Consider the following 16,015-nt stretch of genomic DNA (forward strand, 5'->3'; position numbering starts at 1 on the left):
GAGCAGCTGTCGTTGCTGGACACATTCATTTACTGATGGATTCATTAATGCCTGATAAATTATTTATTTGTGCTTTGTTGATGAGAACCATTATTGGGTTTTTATCTCTTTTTTTAGCTCTTGTTCTCACTATACAACACCTTGTAATCCTGGTTTTGAGAGGCATTCTACATAGTTTACTTACTTACTTCCTATAAATAAATAGTGAGGTTTCATTAAAGACAAAACATGGATAATTTCATTTCTTCTTTATTACAATGGCTCTGACTTTAAGTACACCAAATAAAATCAAACATCAACCATTATCAGTGCATAACAGTTAGAAAATAACACCATATAAAACTTGAAAAAGTCCAGTTTTAAGAGGCAGAGGAAAGACAGGAGGATGGAGGGAGGAGGCAGAGGAAAGACAGGAGGATGGAGGGAGGAGTGCAGGCACAGCTGGATGCTTAAGTGCTGGTTTTCTTGGGTCTGCCTCTGGATCTCTTGGCAAGTCCAGGTGAAGTCTGGGTCCCCATCTCCACTAGTCTGGATTTGGGGTCAGCCTTTTTTGGTCGAGTCTTCTTCACTCCATTCACTTCTGCAGGGGGAAAGTCATCAGGTTTAAGCAGGGCAGTGGAGACACCAATACACAATAATCACTGACACTGCTAACTATGACTTAGGTCTCTCACTTGAGTCGATCAAAACATTTTTTATGCAATTTTGATGTGCATTCAATGCTTTCAACCACTTCAATACAAAACTCAAGCTTCACTCTTGTGCAGTGGAGCACAGTGAAGATGTTTTCTCTCTGGTGCTCTAAACATCTGCATGACTTGATATAATAAAGACAAGGAACAGGAAGTAAAAAGAGTATGCAATGATTCAACTATTCTTTCTTCGTTACTACTGATTGCCATGAAATTTTGATCTCTACCATCATCAGGTCAAAACTTTGGTTTATGACCAAATACACAAACTAAAGACATTTCCATCAGGCTCAGTTGTACTTTGTATTTAGTACTAATTAGTAAATATAAGCATGTTAAGATTCCAAACAATAATGGTGAACATTAGACCTTGTTTTAGTTCTTTGCTCCATTTCTGCCAGACACTTCTGGATTCTAAGCACTGCCTCCTCTAACCAAATACTACTGGCAGCCAGGGTGTAATGGTTTGTCTTTTAGCTTTGGGAATGTTCATCTTTAAAAATGCCCCATATTTTTTACACTTATTTGACATTTTAAATTCATCCACCTCAAGATGTCAAATTGTAAGGGCTGTGGTTCAATTCCCAGCTCCCTCACTAGCTAATGTTAATGTAGCCTTTCATAGCCAGACCTATCTTCATGCTTAGTTTTCGGACGACACTTGGCTCCCAGTTCTCAGAGATTCCTGCGTCCGCTGAACAGCGCCAGAGAACTAGTGAAACTACTTTATTCAGTGTTTTTACCAGATTTAATCAACAGGTCGTTTTTTTTTAGGAGAGGAAGAGACCTCCTACCCTCCTGTTGAAAACGTCTTGAACGTCTGGATCATAATTCAGATCATAATAATCTGAGCAAATGTTAGGGGCAGCTGGGCTCACAGCCCCTCCAGCATGTGTCCACTGAAAAGAGTCAGAAAAACACTGAGTTTTAATGTGAAACTCCTTTTATTCAGTGTTTTAAACCACTGGGTTAGTTTTCTGTTGAAGAGGAGACCACTGTGGATAATTTGGCTCTCGGTAAGAGCATCCTGAACATCCTGAATCAAAACCTGGAGAAGCTGACTGCAATGATGGTAAAGACAATAACTCTACTCCCGCAGGAGTTGAATGACTGTGACCGTTGGCGGCTGTGACGGCCCTCTGTACTTTTTAAACATTTTTTTAATGGTTGTCCAGGTCAGTGCAGATGCAACTGTAAGATGGTGGTTACTATTGTGTGTGGTTCTTCAGTGGAAAAGAGCTGGAAACAAACTGTAAATGGACAGAATGACCTCACAGATCTCTGATCTGATCCTACCTTTTTTCTTGGTTACTCTCTTTTTCTTCATGGGACTTCCATCAGTCTCACTCTCTTCATCTTCTGCTTTTCTTCTCTTGGCTGCTTTCTGGAGGAAGAAGAAAAAGAAAAGAAGAAAATGAAGAAAAGCCTTTTTCTCTTCCTTCTGACAGATCGACACAAGCTGACATTTTTTTTACCACTGTAGTTAAGCAGGAAACGTCCTGATGGACATCACACAGTCTTTTAACTCTAAAGAGTTTAATGTCTTACAACTAGGCTGTTCTTGTTTTGAACTAAACGCTCTTGAGGCCTACAGCATCTGATGGTGAGAGGAATAAAGAGATGAGGCCTCGACTTGGCAATGAGGCGACCTGACTTCTCAGAGCCTCCAGCCGTCTGTGTGTGAAGCCTGAGCAGAGGCAATTATTGCTCTGCCATCTCAGCAGCCACCAAGACCTCGCAGACATTAATCCATTAAAACATGCGATTATTTGTTCCACTGTTTTGACCAAGAACCACCAAACAAACTCTCCGGCTTCCTTTCTTCTGCTCGTAAAGTGCGTGTTAACAGTGGGGTCAACACAGCTGAAGGTTTCCCAGAATCACTGCTAATACAGCAAAGAGATTTCCATCAACGATGACTTTATTATTTCTGTCCAGAAATCAGTGTGAGCGTGGGGTCTGCTCAGGACGCAGAGAGAAATGTGGCCCCTAAGAGAGTCCTGCACTTAACGAAGGCAATCAAGTCCTGCGTCCATCCTCCTCCTTCCTGGGCCTCTATAATGAAGCTGCACTCTCAGTCTGAACTATCACTCACCCCCTGCCCCCCATTCCATTTTTGCCTCCATTTTGACAATTGCTACCTCATGATCACCATGCGGCACCCGCTGAGGTGAACAGATTGGCGGGATAATTACATACAATAACCAGCGCCGGGGCCCGGTAACCCTTCGGCTGGCAACGCCACGTCCCTGGTGGCATCTTCCATATGCACAGAGAGCGAGAGAGCAAGAGAGGGACAGAGAGGGAGGGGAAGAGAGCAGGAGTGGAGGAGGGATGTAGAGAAAAGAAGATGGAAAGCAGGAAACAAATAACGACCAATTGTAAATAAAATGTTAGAATGTATACCTAATAGAAAACAAATATTACAGCTGCGATATGCTGTTTAATTAAAGTAATGATTCTCAGCGGCCTCAGTCTTCAAACATTTCATCCTGTATGTAGTCAGACAGAAACATGAGGTCGTTCATCATGTTCTTTAAGTACATTTTGAATGCAGGACTTTTACTTCTAACAGGATTTCTAAAATGTGGTTTTGCTACTTTTACATAAAAAAAATAGAATTACCTCCTCGTGATTGTTTCCCACCTCCTCCTCCACTCAGACTAGTTTCACATTATATCCCTGTTTATCCAGGCTCATATAAAATATTAAACATTTGTGTGAAATTTTGTCATTTTGTCGTCTGTGTGAAGTCTATGGCCAGAAAGTGTTTTGTGAGGTCACCGTGACCTTGACCTTTGACCACCAAAATCTAATCGGTTCATCCTTGAGTCCAGGTGAACATTTGTACCAAATTTGAAGAAATACCCTCAAGGCGTTACTGAGATATTTAGTCCATGAGAATGGGACGGATAGAGGGGCAACCTGAAAACCACATGGTTGTCGCCATCATGGAGGCATAATATGGATGAGGATTTCTTCCTGTTAGCAGGTGTAGTTTAGAACTGGTAAGGCTCAGGCGGCTGCTGATCCCTATATGCAGCAACAGCTTGGTGGTAGCCTCTCTCTCTCTAAACACCAGCCCTTCAGCGCTACATGATCCTACATGGTCCACAATAAAATGAACCTGGTCAGAAGGAGATAATTCCTTTTAGTAGTAGTTTTATTACTTGAATTGCTGAAGTTGTTGTGTGTATCAGAGTGTGTGTGCTGACCTGAGCACGAGGTGATGCAGCTCCATTGACTGGAGTGAACTCGAGCTTGTCATCGTTTTTAGCCTGGATGGTCTTAAGCCCGGCCTGTAGGATGGAGCGCAGCTTCTCGTACGGTGGTTTGTCCTGGTACCCTAGAGATTTAACCTCCTCCATGAACTTCTGGATCTCATCTGCAACTCAACAGAGGCACACCACACAGGTCATGTTATATCTTTTTTTACACATGACAGTATATCAAGTCCTTTTCATGTATTTCTCCCTCGCCTTTATTTAAATTTTTAACGTCATCATTTTGTTCTGTGACGCATTACATTGGCAGACTAAATAAAAAACCCTGACTGGACTTGAACATCTCTGTCTTCACGTTCATCTTTGTGCCAACACACAGTCATCACCATAATGCTCTGCTCTGGTCACAGCGTTGTGCTTAATTCTGTTTGGTGTGACTCTTTTCAGACTCGACACACAGTCACAAACACAAACACAGATGGAGTTGCAAACAACAGTTTGGTTGTGATCAGCAGAGCAGAAGGAAGGAGGTTTGACGCTTCGTGTTTGTCTCCTCGGCCTGAACCCACACTCTGCCTGCAGGTCAAAGTGCCAACATTAGAACGGCAACTCTCACCCCAGTGAGAAGACACACGTCAGAGTCGCCATTTACAGCCACAGCTTCAACATCCTAATGAGAACCAAGCAGGTCTGACTTTGAAAGATTCTAATTAGATCGGGATAAGGATAAAGGAAAGATGTCACTTTGGTAGCCATTTTCCCCTCTATTTATGTCTGTCTGTGTATGGATGCACATTTGTTGTATGGTGAGGTTTAACCCAGTTGTCGGAGCCATCAGCTGGGAAAAGACACACGAACAGTACGGTACTACTGGACCACTGAGCAGCCGGAGAAACTGGAAGGTAAGGGTTGTTATCAAAAGGATTTTTACTTGTTCTCTCATGTTATTAATGGTCATGACTCACCCATGTTTGCCACCTGTGTGTGTGTGTGTGTGGGTCTTTCTCACCTGGCTTGTCTTGAGAGGAGAAACACTTGGTCATAAACTGGGAGATGTTTTCTTGACACCTGTAAGGGAGAAACAAGTCACATGATTTTTCCCTACAAGTTTAAAACAAACCAATCTAGGTAAAAAGTAAAACCGCAAAATAACTTTGTATGAAACATTTACCTGCAGGTGCAACAGGGTAATACGAGTGACTGAATTCCACCAAATCATTTTATGTATGTATTTCTTTTGCTTTAGCACATCTCCTCTCCTGCAATGTGTGTGTGCATGTGTGCAAGACAAGAGCTTATATTATGTCTGAGCAGCGCTGCTTTTACAGGCAGCCTAGACGCTACAATGACTCGATATCAGAAAGTGACGAGATGAGCTGACCGGGACGGAGCTAGCTGGTTAGCATGTTATCTTCAGCAGAAGAAAAGAAGTGATAGAAATAGAAGCAAAACAGCTCTTGGTGAATAAAGGAATGAAGATTGATGCTGAACTTGCAACATTTCTTCTAAGTAAACAGCTGTTGATGCTAATGTTATCTGTTACTATGCTCTTGATTTACCGTGCCTTGCTCCCACCGCCCCCTTCCCCCTACCTCCCCTCTTCTTCTTCTTTCCTTTGTTTCATGCACGAGCACAAAGTTTTGTTTGCTACTCATGTTACATTCAATCTGCAATGTGTATTATTATAGTTTTGTGGCTGTATTTTCAGATTAGCTGAAAAAATAAGCTTTTTCTGTTTGTAGCCTGATGCCAGACACACACAGCTGATGATTTTTGTGCTTTGGGAATATCTTTAACAGAGTGCCAATAAAAGGACCATAGACGCAGCACTGTCTCCTGAACCTTCATTTGCCACATCCCAACACAACACAGATCTACAGAGGTACTGCTACTGTCAAATGTTCCTCTCTCACTTGATTTTGGAGTCTCTGACATAGAGGGGGTCCTGCAGCTTGTCCTCCCAGGGCAGCCGGCCACACAGCCACTGAACCATGCAGTAGCACAGGATCTCCAGGTCGCTCCGCCTACATGCAGCTGGAGACAACAACCGCATCAGCAGCAGCAAACACTCTGAGCAGCTTCTTTTAGGCACTGACACTAATATCAATGCAAACATATACAGGGGAAACGTTCTGTCATCCAGCTGTGAATACCATAACGTGATTGAATAAATGTATTTTATCTTACAATGGGCTGATCTGTTTTCTTTCCCAAAGTGAGATGAGAATATCAATCTCATATGAAGCTGGAGTCAGGACGTGGTTAACCTAGATCAGTGGCTCTTATGTACTCTGGCTCTGGATTTATGAGTGTTTTGGTCATGGGTTTCAAACACTTTCTGTAATAAAACATGTAAAAGCAAAAATCTTGTCAGACAGGGGTCTGTGGTCTAATTTGTGTCCGCTCAGGGATCCTTAACGTGAACGAGTTTGAGAACCACTGGCTTAGATAACCAAGCATAAAGACACAGTTCAAAACTTCTCCTACCAACACGTCATATCTTGTTTGTTTGATCCACACAAACACAAAGGTAAAAACAAAGGAGAGATTGAACTGTTTTTTATAAACATCATATCCTGACTCCACCTAGGAACTTAACCCACAGACATGACACTGACAGTACTCATCTCACTCTGTGAGAAAGTGAATATGTGTATTTCGCAAAATGATGAATCGTCCTGTTAAAATAACCTCTGAAATAATTTTTCTTCCAGTCTTCTGTTTCGTCTACTTGGAAGCTTATCTAAATATGAGGAGACGTTCATGCTATGAACTACAAGAATCAGTTTCTATGTACTGGTAATGCTGTTATCTCAATGTGGCCTTCCCTTTACAATTACAGATCTGGCCATTTGGTTTTATGATCAGAAAACTCCTTGTGGTCTACTTGTACCTACATGCTCCTTTATGAGCATCGATGCTCGTGAACTCGATGGTGCCATCATGACATCTCTTGGGGTCTTCCTTGTACTCTTTGGGAACACCATCAGGGGAGTATCTGTATGCCAGCCCATAGTCTACTAAGTAAACCTGGAGTTGACAAAAACAAGAATTCAGACACGCTCACACCAAGACAAATATACAGACTTTTGGACCCCAGAAAATACATGGCTGTGCACTATACACAGAGATAGCTAATCTTAGCAGGAGGAGCAGATGACTCTAGCCCTTTGGAGTTTAAAATGTAATTCCACCTAAATTAATTAATACAGCTTCATTATTATTATTACTTAGTCTGCATTATGCTTATACACTACAGATGCATATTTGCTTTAATAAAAAAAAAAACATTAAAAAAATGTATCGTAATAAAACCAAACCTACATCCCAGTAACTCCAGGGGAAAGCATCAAAAACACCACAGCTACAAACACACCTCATATCAAAATCCTGAGGGGCCGGTTTTTAAATTGTTATTTATAAATACCTCTTTAATAATACCACCACTGATATATTATTAATCTTCAAATTAAATATTTGCCCGTGCCCCTACCTTGTTTGCTAGAAAAAGCTCTTTGCTGCTGTCATCTAATCCCCCACCCCCCCTCACCACCTTCTCTTCAGGCCTTAATTGAATCTAATCTAATGAAGCAGCACTATAGTCTTTTGATCAAAAAAACACAATCATCTTCCTGCTTTTAGGGAAGAGTAGCAGGGTCAGAGCAGAACCTTAGTTTCCCAACATTAAGAAACGAGGGGCTGAAAATGTAAGGTTGTGGAACCTAAACAGAAATAAAGTCATGATGCTTCAACTTCTACTGACCTGGTTGGGATCACTGTGGCTCAACATGAGGTTGGATGCTTTAATGTCAGCATGTACATACTCATGGTCATGGATGTACTCCAGAATATCCAGCTAAACAAGAAAAACAGTTTTAGATCAAGACAAAGTCAATTTCTAGCTGGTATTAAGGCCCCATATAGTATAAAGGTCTCTGTCCATGTGTTGTTTGATTATAAAGCAGGTCTAGGTTCTATATTAATACTGTGAAAGTATCAAAGCCTCAGTCCACAGAGAAATGCACACATCCTGTATTCAGGAACTGAGCCTCAAAACCAGCCGTCAGGACTTTGTGATGTCACAACAAGGCAGTCACTGTTTATCTGAAATCTGCTATATTTTTATAGTATCACTCCAGAGAGAAGCCTGAGAGAGGAGATGTAAAACTACATTGAGATGATTTTTGGTTCTTAAAACCACAAATATATCTTCTTATGGATCAACACTTCAAATAAAACAGAGAAGAAGAGGAAAAGATGGAGCTTTGAGATATGATGTGTATCTGGACAGAGCTTGTCTGGGTTAAGAAAACAGCATGTTAACACAGGTGTGAACACACACAGAACACATCACAATCAGAATGTAAATCTGATCGACCACATTCGTTCGGACAAGAAATCTGCCAAAAACTTAAAGGGTCACGTGACCAGATGAGCTCTTCCTGACTCTCGAGAGATCTCTTTAACATGCAAGACGAGGGTCATGTGACGAGTGTTTCCGGTATAGCGTCTAGTCTTGCTCTGATTAATTTGTTACAGTATGACTAATGTTACCATAGTTAGCAAAGCCTCTTTGTAATTCACTGACTGACACCCTGTTGACCTACTAGTAAACTGAGCTGTTCTCCTTATTAATGCAAAATGGAACATTCTAGTGAGCCGAGCAGAGCAAATAATCCTGACACAGAGTCATCTGAGAAGTAAAGTGAGGAAGAGGAGAAACTGTGGCTAAAGTTCAGGGTGTTTGCTGACTTTGTAAAACACATCTGCGTTACAGCAATGTCAGGTTGCCGCTCGGTGACTGGAACATTAATTCTCCTCCGTAGTTTGATAATTCAGCTATGTGTGTTTTGTTTTAATTAATTTGAACAACTTGTATGTCAATCTAACATCTACAGCTTGCAGGTCATACAGGACACCCATCAGGACAATCTGCCATTGCTTTCCTTGATTTGTTCACACCATCACCCACCAAATTTCCACATGGAGACCATATCACTGTGCAGGTACAATCAAGACATCAAGAACACTTATTACACTAGGTGTTAATGCAGAGACCCCTGATTAGACACTATTGTCCAACTTAATACCTGGTGTAAATGAGGTAAAAGATTAAGTTTAATCGGACTGTTGGGTGATCAGGAACACCCCTTTAAGCCCACTTTCAGACCGCATTCAAGCAAAAACCAATGTCACAATGAACCACACAGTCACGCTGGCAAACTTTAAAACTATAACAATGAGCTGAAAGACATTAAATGACATTTGCCCTGAGAGAAACTGCAGTTGTTGACAACTATGTGTGTGTGTCACAACGTTGCACTCACTATAATAATCTAAAGCAGCTTTAAATAGAGCGCTACTTCAAAACAACCACTGAAGACACTGAAAGTCATTATCAAATTATTAGATGTCATAATGTTGTATATCATACTTAAATCAAAATCAACAATGTGATCATGAAATAACCAACCAGTCGAAGGCTGAGCTGCAGAACCAGTTTTCTGGGGAACCGCTTTCCACACTCTTCAAACTTCTTCTGCAAGTCTGTGCCGAGCCTGTCGATAACCATGAACCTGTACCTGGAACGCACAAACAAGACTTTAATGTTTCTGATGTGTCATTCAAGCTCCATTACTTATTGGTGTAACTGCAGTAAAAGCAGTAGATATATGGCATGCAGAGCTTTCTGTTGTACTGATCAGACCATAATTTGTTTGTTCAGGCCATAGAGAAAAATTTTAACTTTTTTGTCAATATCTGCAGGTCCTGTAAAATATATATATAAAAGATATTATTACTTTTCTGGTGAGAAATCAATTCAGGTTTGATAGGACATGAAATTTTTTTTCAATATAACTTTAATTTTATTGCTTGAGAATAAAATGGGAATGGGTATTAAGTGTGAGCCTTTTTGGTCAGATCCTTACCTTTTCCCTCCTCTCTCATGTAGACCTGAGCCCCAGTACCTAGGAACCCCCAGATGTTTCAGCTTGCGAGACCTCATCCAGCTTTGAACTGCAGGGCAAGAGGAAATTTTAAAGAGATTTTTCTGGTTAAAATGTCCTAAAAGTCTGTATGTAAATGTACTACATGTATACCATGTAAAGTCACTTTGGTTACAGAAACTGCGTATGAACACACTGCTAACTGGTGCTGGTGTAAGTGGGTGACGGCTGTGATGCTCAAAGTAATAAGAGTATAATTCCGTGGGGGGAGCCGGGCAGCGTGGCTGCGAGCTAATCTGCTGCTGGGACAAATATTTACCAACAACGTGAGATTCCAGCATGAATAAAATATGAGCCTTTGGTTCCTTAGTAATATAACAGTTAATTGTCAGGGGAGATTGACATTTGGATTGTTATTATATAAAATGCAAAGCTGTGGCCTGGGGGCCAACAGCGCTTCCACCAAAAGCTTCCCTTCCTCTGTAGGACCCCCCATGCCTCTGCTACAAGACTGTCTTTTTTAATTAAGAAAGTTAGCTTTCTTTTATTTGTTTGCCCTGATGGGGAGAGACTACGTTGTGCTGTGATCACAAGGCTAACTATGGTTTGGTGGTGTACTTCTAGGGGGGTGTGTGTGGGTGTGTGCGTGTTTATAAGAAATTATAATGTGGCTTACTCAGATCAGGCTTAGCAGCTCGCATGTAAAACTTGAGCTCGGAGAACAGTGGTCCATTTTCACTGGGCTCCTGTGGACAAAACAACATTTATGTCCTGATTTAGTTTAACACGTGTTTGGATCAAAAACACTGGGCTGTGTTAGTGCAGATGTCTTGTTACAGCTGCAGGTAAAAGGTCCAGTGTGACAGATAGATCCTTGAGTTTGAAGGTTTATCACACACATTGGGTTATGATACAATGAAACAGACTTTTACAGCTCTGGAAACAGAATTACACCTTTCATGTACAAAGTAATCTACAAGGAATGAGTTCTTGAACATATCTGAATGGCCAGTGCAGCACCTTGCTGGTTGACATCTTACCATGTTAGGGTTAACTTGAGCCATGTTCACATATTTTTGCCAGATGACCTGCATTTTAGTTGGCTGTTTTTCTGGAGCTTTGTCATTGGAGTCCAAGCTGTGCCGATACAGAGGTCTAAATTATGTTTCTCACTGTTTCTCAGTGAAAATGAATGTGTTGTTTGGTGTACTAACTACCTAAAAGATAAACATGAACACATTTCAAAGACCACATACAACAGGAGAGAAGATGCTGTTTATGCGATTTTATATATATGGCAATAGTGACATTTACTCAAATATAGTAACATTTTTGGAAGATTGATAAAACAACCTGAATTGTCTGTTTTTCAGCTAACCAAGCAAATGACATACCTATCAAATGGAGGCACTTCTCCACATTGATATTTAAATCACATAAAATCCCACACTGCCGTAAGACAAGGCCAGGTCACTTTATTTATATAGCACATTAATGTGCTTTACATTAAAGTGCACACAGCAACAACAATGCAGCATTACTAAAACGTTCATGCAAAGTTGTTGTTACCTCTCTATTGATACATTGCCTACAATGACCAAGTGAACTCAGGTATTAAAGGTCCAAACAACAGCCCAGCAAAACCTCTGATATTTCACAGATTTAAATCACTCATAGTGAACATTATCAAATTTCCCAACCCAACATTAGACTGTAAATCAGTCTGAGACAGTGGTTTTACCTATACACATGAAATCAATCTGCCTAAAGCTAATGGCAAACTGACAGCAAACATGTACATTGTAAACACATTCAGAGTTAGAGGAAATACCTAGTTGGTTATCTGTGCTCCCAATCCGAATAACATAACACAGACTCAAAGAAAACTAACCAACCAAAACAAATAGTTCAACGGTTCAATGGTTGAACAGTCATCTGCCTGGATAGAATTTTAGAATCCACTTATGTCTAAATAAAAAGAAGAGGTACAGCACTGGAAAGGTTGATGTGACTCTCCCTGCTGTTGTCTGTTACTTGTTGAAAATGACAACAAAGGGCAGAGACAGAAAATAAGGTGAAACTGCACTAAATGGGTGAAATCACTGCTTCACTAGACCGAACAGGCAGACAGCTCTGACTGCTGGTTTTACTGTCAGATCTCACTCTGATGAGTTTTGACAGAAGAGAAGCCAGCCAGACTGGTTTAACTATGTCATAAACCAATGAAGAAATCCTGGACTCCTCCAGCTAAATTACATTCCTTGATCTAAAAACCTTCTCACTTGCTGGGCCATAGTGCTCAACCTCTGTATGTATAGAGTCAACTCACAATATGATTTTAGAGAAATTTATGTAAACTTTCTTAAAACTTACTATCATACAGTAAAAAAAAAAAATCATCATAAAACAAAACATCAACTACTGAAAACAACGTGTAATGTGTAAAACCAAGTGTCAAGGTGGGCTGTGTACATATCAAGGTGTGATGTTTTATTATGGGAAGTGCACATGTGATGTACATATATAAAAGAAGAAAACATGTTTACAACGCAAATTCAGTTAATGTTTTCAGGTTGTCTAGAGACTTACCACTTTGATGACGTAGCGAGCATCAGCACCCACAGATTTAGCAGAATTCTCATCGGCTAGAGAACAAGAAAAAGAATCATTTTAGAGCTAAACTTAAAAATCACAGGAATGTTAGACTTAGGTTATATCTTGTAGTACCAACAGTACAGTACAAAGTTGCATTTAAATACATTAACCCTCTGGGACCCATTCTGCTGCATTAATTTTTGTATTTTACACCTTTTAACCTGTCTGTACCCCACATGGATGATGTCCTTTTTTAAGCACAAACTTAGCTATAAGTTTGACTTACCATTTTGTCAATTTACCAAAGCTGCCAGCATCCCAAAATACAAGAAAATGACACAGATGCCAATGACATCAGGGATAATCACACAAAGTATTAAAATACAACAATTCAAGGTAGTAAAAAATATTGTTTCATTTTTAACAGATACAAATATGGCAGAAACATTTAGGAAATAAAACTACAATACAGACAGACTCCAGAGGGTTTTAAATAGCTAAGTATTATCAATGTTAGCATCCCAGCCCAAGTTCAGGTATAACATTTTGCCTAAGTCAAACAAAATCTGAAGAATGATAAAAAAAAAAATGGGTTCAAATTATCTATAGATGTATTTTAACACTCCATGTTTGACTTTTGAACTTGGTGATCAGTGTCACATCTGTTCTTACCCAAATATATGAGGCCAAACCCCCCCTGGCCAACTGGAACCCCCAGTTTCCAGGACTTCTTCCCGGTGTCTGTCAGGACTTCACCAGGTGGGAATTCCTCTGCCAGCTTCCTCTTAACTGGAGCTCTGCCCTTCCCTGCCGCCTTGGCTTTAGGGGGCATCTAAAACACAAGTCATCTGGGGCTGTTAGTGCTTCTCCATGCCTCATAGCCTTAACTAGATACATTAACTGTACACTGTGAACGGACCAATGAGTCCTCATGTCGCTTGTGACATAATACAAATACAAACAAGTGTTTTATCCTCGGTCTTACATGGTATTTTGATTGATTTACTGGTGAAGTTAGCTAACCACATCCTGAGTTCACTTGTTAACTCACAGCTACGTAAAGTGCGTACACCATAGACTGTAGGTTTTAATACACACTAATCACCAGTATGTATAATGCAAAGGTAACAACCTCTTGCCGTTAAACATAAGGCGTTTGTGGGCAGACCACGTCGGGAAAAGCCACCGTTACGTTAGCAAGGTGGTGGTGAATCGTGACATTACGTTTTTACAAACGTTAGTTAGCTACATTGCTAACTGCGCTGGCTCGTTAGCATCGATGTCTCACGTTAGCTGTCCTGTGACGATGTATGATAACAAACGCTTGTGAATATCTGCGACATTGTCGACGCAAGCGACAGTTACACATTTCGCTGAAATATAAGATGAATACACACCTTCACTTTGTTGTTTATCGTTGACTGTGAGCTAAACTGTATTAGGTCCAAACTTCCCGCAAAACTACCGGTCAGGAAGTGGCGTCACGACACTTTGCTATTCTATTGGTCAAATGCGCTGCGTAACTTACGACTGGCGTTCCCCGTAGGCGTACATGCTTGATTCCCGAAACCCATAATGGGAATATGAGATTCTGGAATTACTGAACAGGTAAGGAAGACGCCTTTTCACCTGAGTTATGTTTACCTACATGTTCTACAAATGCACGTCAAACATAAAAGTAATTTCCATGTTGTATCAACAAACTCAAAAGTCACCATCATCATCATCATCACCAACTAACTGCGGTTAACCTGGAGACCTAGCCAAACGGCTGGTGATCCAACATAGGGTACTGTAGTCTTCTACGGAGTGATAGGAGAGCCATAAAAAACAATACGAAAATAAATATGCAAATACAAACAGGAATAAATTAAGGAATAAATAGTTAAATTAAAACATGTCGAAATATAAAGAGAAATATATAATATAACCTATTGTTAATTGCATTTTTAATTGCCAAAAGCAACAACTTTAGGCAGACATTTTGTTTACTTGTTTAAAGCTGCACTTAGCAAAGATGAAAAAGCCTCTCTGTCAACAGTCTCACTAACTATTGCACCTCCTTTAATTGAAATCAGAATCATCACAATTTTGCTTCACATTGTGACCATTTTGATTTTACTGTGTTGCTATTGTGGTGGAACATCTCCATACATGGAAGTAGAAAAATTAAAAAAGTTCAAAATGAAAACAACAGTATATAGTAGACAGCAGTGAGGCACCAGTTAAACCTGATTTTACCAATATATTCATGCTACAGGTGTTAGTCTGCCCGCCGCTTTGATCCAGACCATAATATCTCAACAACTACTGGATGAATTGCCATGAAATTGTAAAAAAAAAAACCATCTATGTTCCCCTCAAGAAGATATGTAATGAACTCTCTTCATTGTCATCAATACTTAAAAAATTACAAAAAAATTTGGAATTAGTGAGGAAAATATAGTTACATTACATCTGTGATCCTGGTACATTGCTTTGTGATTGTGACAGGTGGTTTCATCAGGTGCGTGTGCTTGCCAAAATAAAATGACCAAATCAAACCAATATCAACCCATTGATGGTGTTGCCCTATAGGAATAAATGAAAATCATTGTTATGACTAATGTGTTCCCATTTCATTTGGGCAAAATGTAAAGAAAGACATGCATACAGTTGAAATGTCGATTGACAGCCAAAGGGTGTTTTGTATTAAAAGAAAATGATATATATATACATATATATATACTGTATATATATATGTATATATATATATACACAGTATATATATTTCACTACACATCTCTTTTTATGGATCATATTAATGAGTAAAACCCACTAAATGCAAACATAAAACATTTGTTAAAGCTGCATGTATTTATTTTTAGGCCACTTGGGGCAGTGTAACAACAGACAACACAACAATTGATGTATTTTTACCTTATAAAATTATTTTGGCTCATGTGCAGCAGACAGAGCAACATTATCCTTAATTCTGAGTCCTGTTTGTGTCCACCTGATGACTGTAAGTCCAATACTGACTTTCTTTTAGCTCAGTTTTTGGTCTCTACCAACTGCTGAGAAAATATCTGTTTCTTAATTGATTGTTGCCACTTTAAAAGCTTTGAGGAGACATTACACACACATACACAAAAATATATAATACATATATAATATAATATATGCATGTCTGCAGTTACACACACAAACATAACACATCATACATAACAACAGTGGCCACAGTCACAGATAAATTAGGTGAAAGGCAGTGTTTCTTTTAAAAATAACAAAATTATATTTACAAAAAAGGGGAAACAGAATACACAGCATGATGTTTTACACTGGACTCAACACATTGAGTCTACCCCTAAAAGAATGTCAGTGCAAGGTCCCAGATCTTAGCAAACACGTCATCCATCTTCATTGTAAAATTCTCAGTCTCTCCAAGTGATATACCACAAATCATATATGGGTCCAGAGTCCAGCTTCCACATTCGTAGAATTAGCATTACCATTCCAAATAAGACAGACATTTTTTCACATTTATTGGGAGAGAGATAAAGAGGTAGTTGCTCCT

General features: G+C 39.8%; 1 protein-coding gene across 1 annotated transcript; it reads right to left on the minus strand.

Moving 5' to 3' along the window:
- Positions 1 to 231: 231 nt before the first annotated feature.
- vrk1 (VRK serine/threonine kinase 1) lies at positions 232 to 13,949 on the minus strand. The gene is made up of 13 exons (XM_023422900.2): positions 13,857 to 13,949; positions 13,132 to 13,291; positions 12,454 to 12,509; positions 10,541 to 10,610; positions 9,847 to 9,934; positions 9,390 to 9,498; positions 7,680 to 7,772; positions 6,814 to 6,946; positions 5,830 to 5,950; positions 4,926 to 4,984; positions 3,908 to 4,077; positions 1,989 to 2,076; positions 232 to 580 (listed from the first exon to the last, which is right to left on the minus strand). The coding sequence occupies exons 2-13, from the start codon at positions 13,289 to 13,291 to the stop codon at positions 450 to 452; spliced, it is 1,278 nt and encodes a 425-aa protein (XP_023278668.1). The 5' UTR covers positions 13,857 to 13,949; the 3' UTR covers positions 232 to 449.
- Positions 13,950 to 16,015: the final 2,066 nt, after the last annotated feature.

The sequence above is a fragment of the Seriola lalandi genome, unplaced genomic scaffold, assembly GCF_002814215.2.
Source record: "Seriola lalandi dorsalis isolate HSWRI2012SDOR001 ecotype SW California unplaced genomic scaffold, Sedor1 jcf7180002054687, whole genome shotgun sequence".
Lineage (NCBI taxonomy): Eukaryota > Metazoa > Chordata > Actinopteri > Carangiformes > Carangidae > Seriola > Seriola lalandi.

Excerpts from the sequence above, each read along its gene's own strand:
- vrk1 (XM_023422900.2), bottom strand. The coding sequence starts at position 13,291 with ATGCCCCCTAAAGCCAAGGCGGCAGGGAAGGGCAGAGCTCCAGTTAAG. Across the intron at positions 9,935-10,540 it reads AGCTGCTAAGCCTGATCTGA|TTCAAAGCTGGATGAGGTCT; the intron begins GTAAGCCACATT and ends CTTGCCCTGCAG. Across the intron at positions 6,947-7,679 it reads GCCACAGTGATCCCAACCAG|GTTTACTTAGTAGACTATGG; the intron begins GTCAGTAGAAGT and ends TGTCAACTCCAG.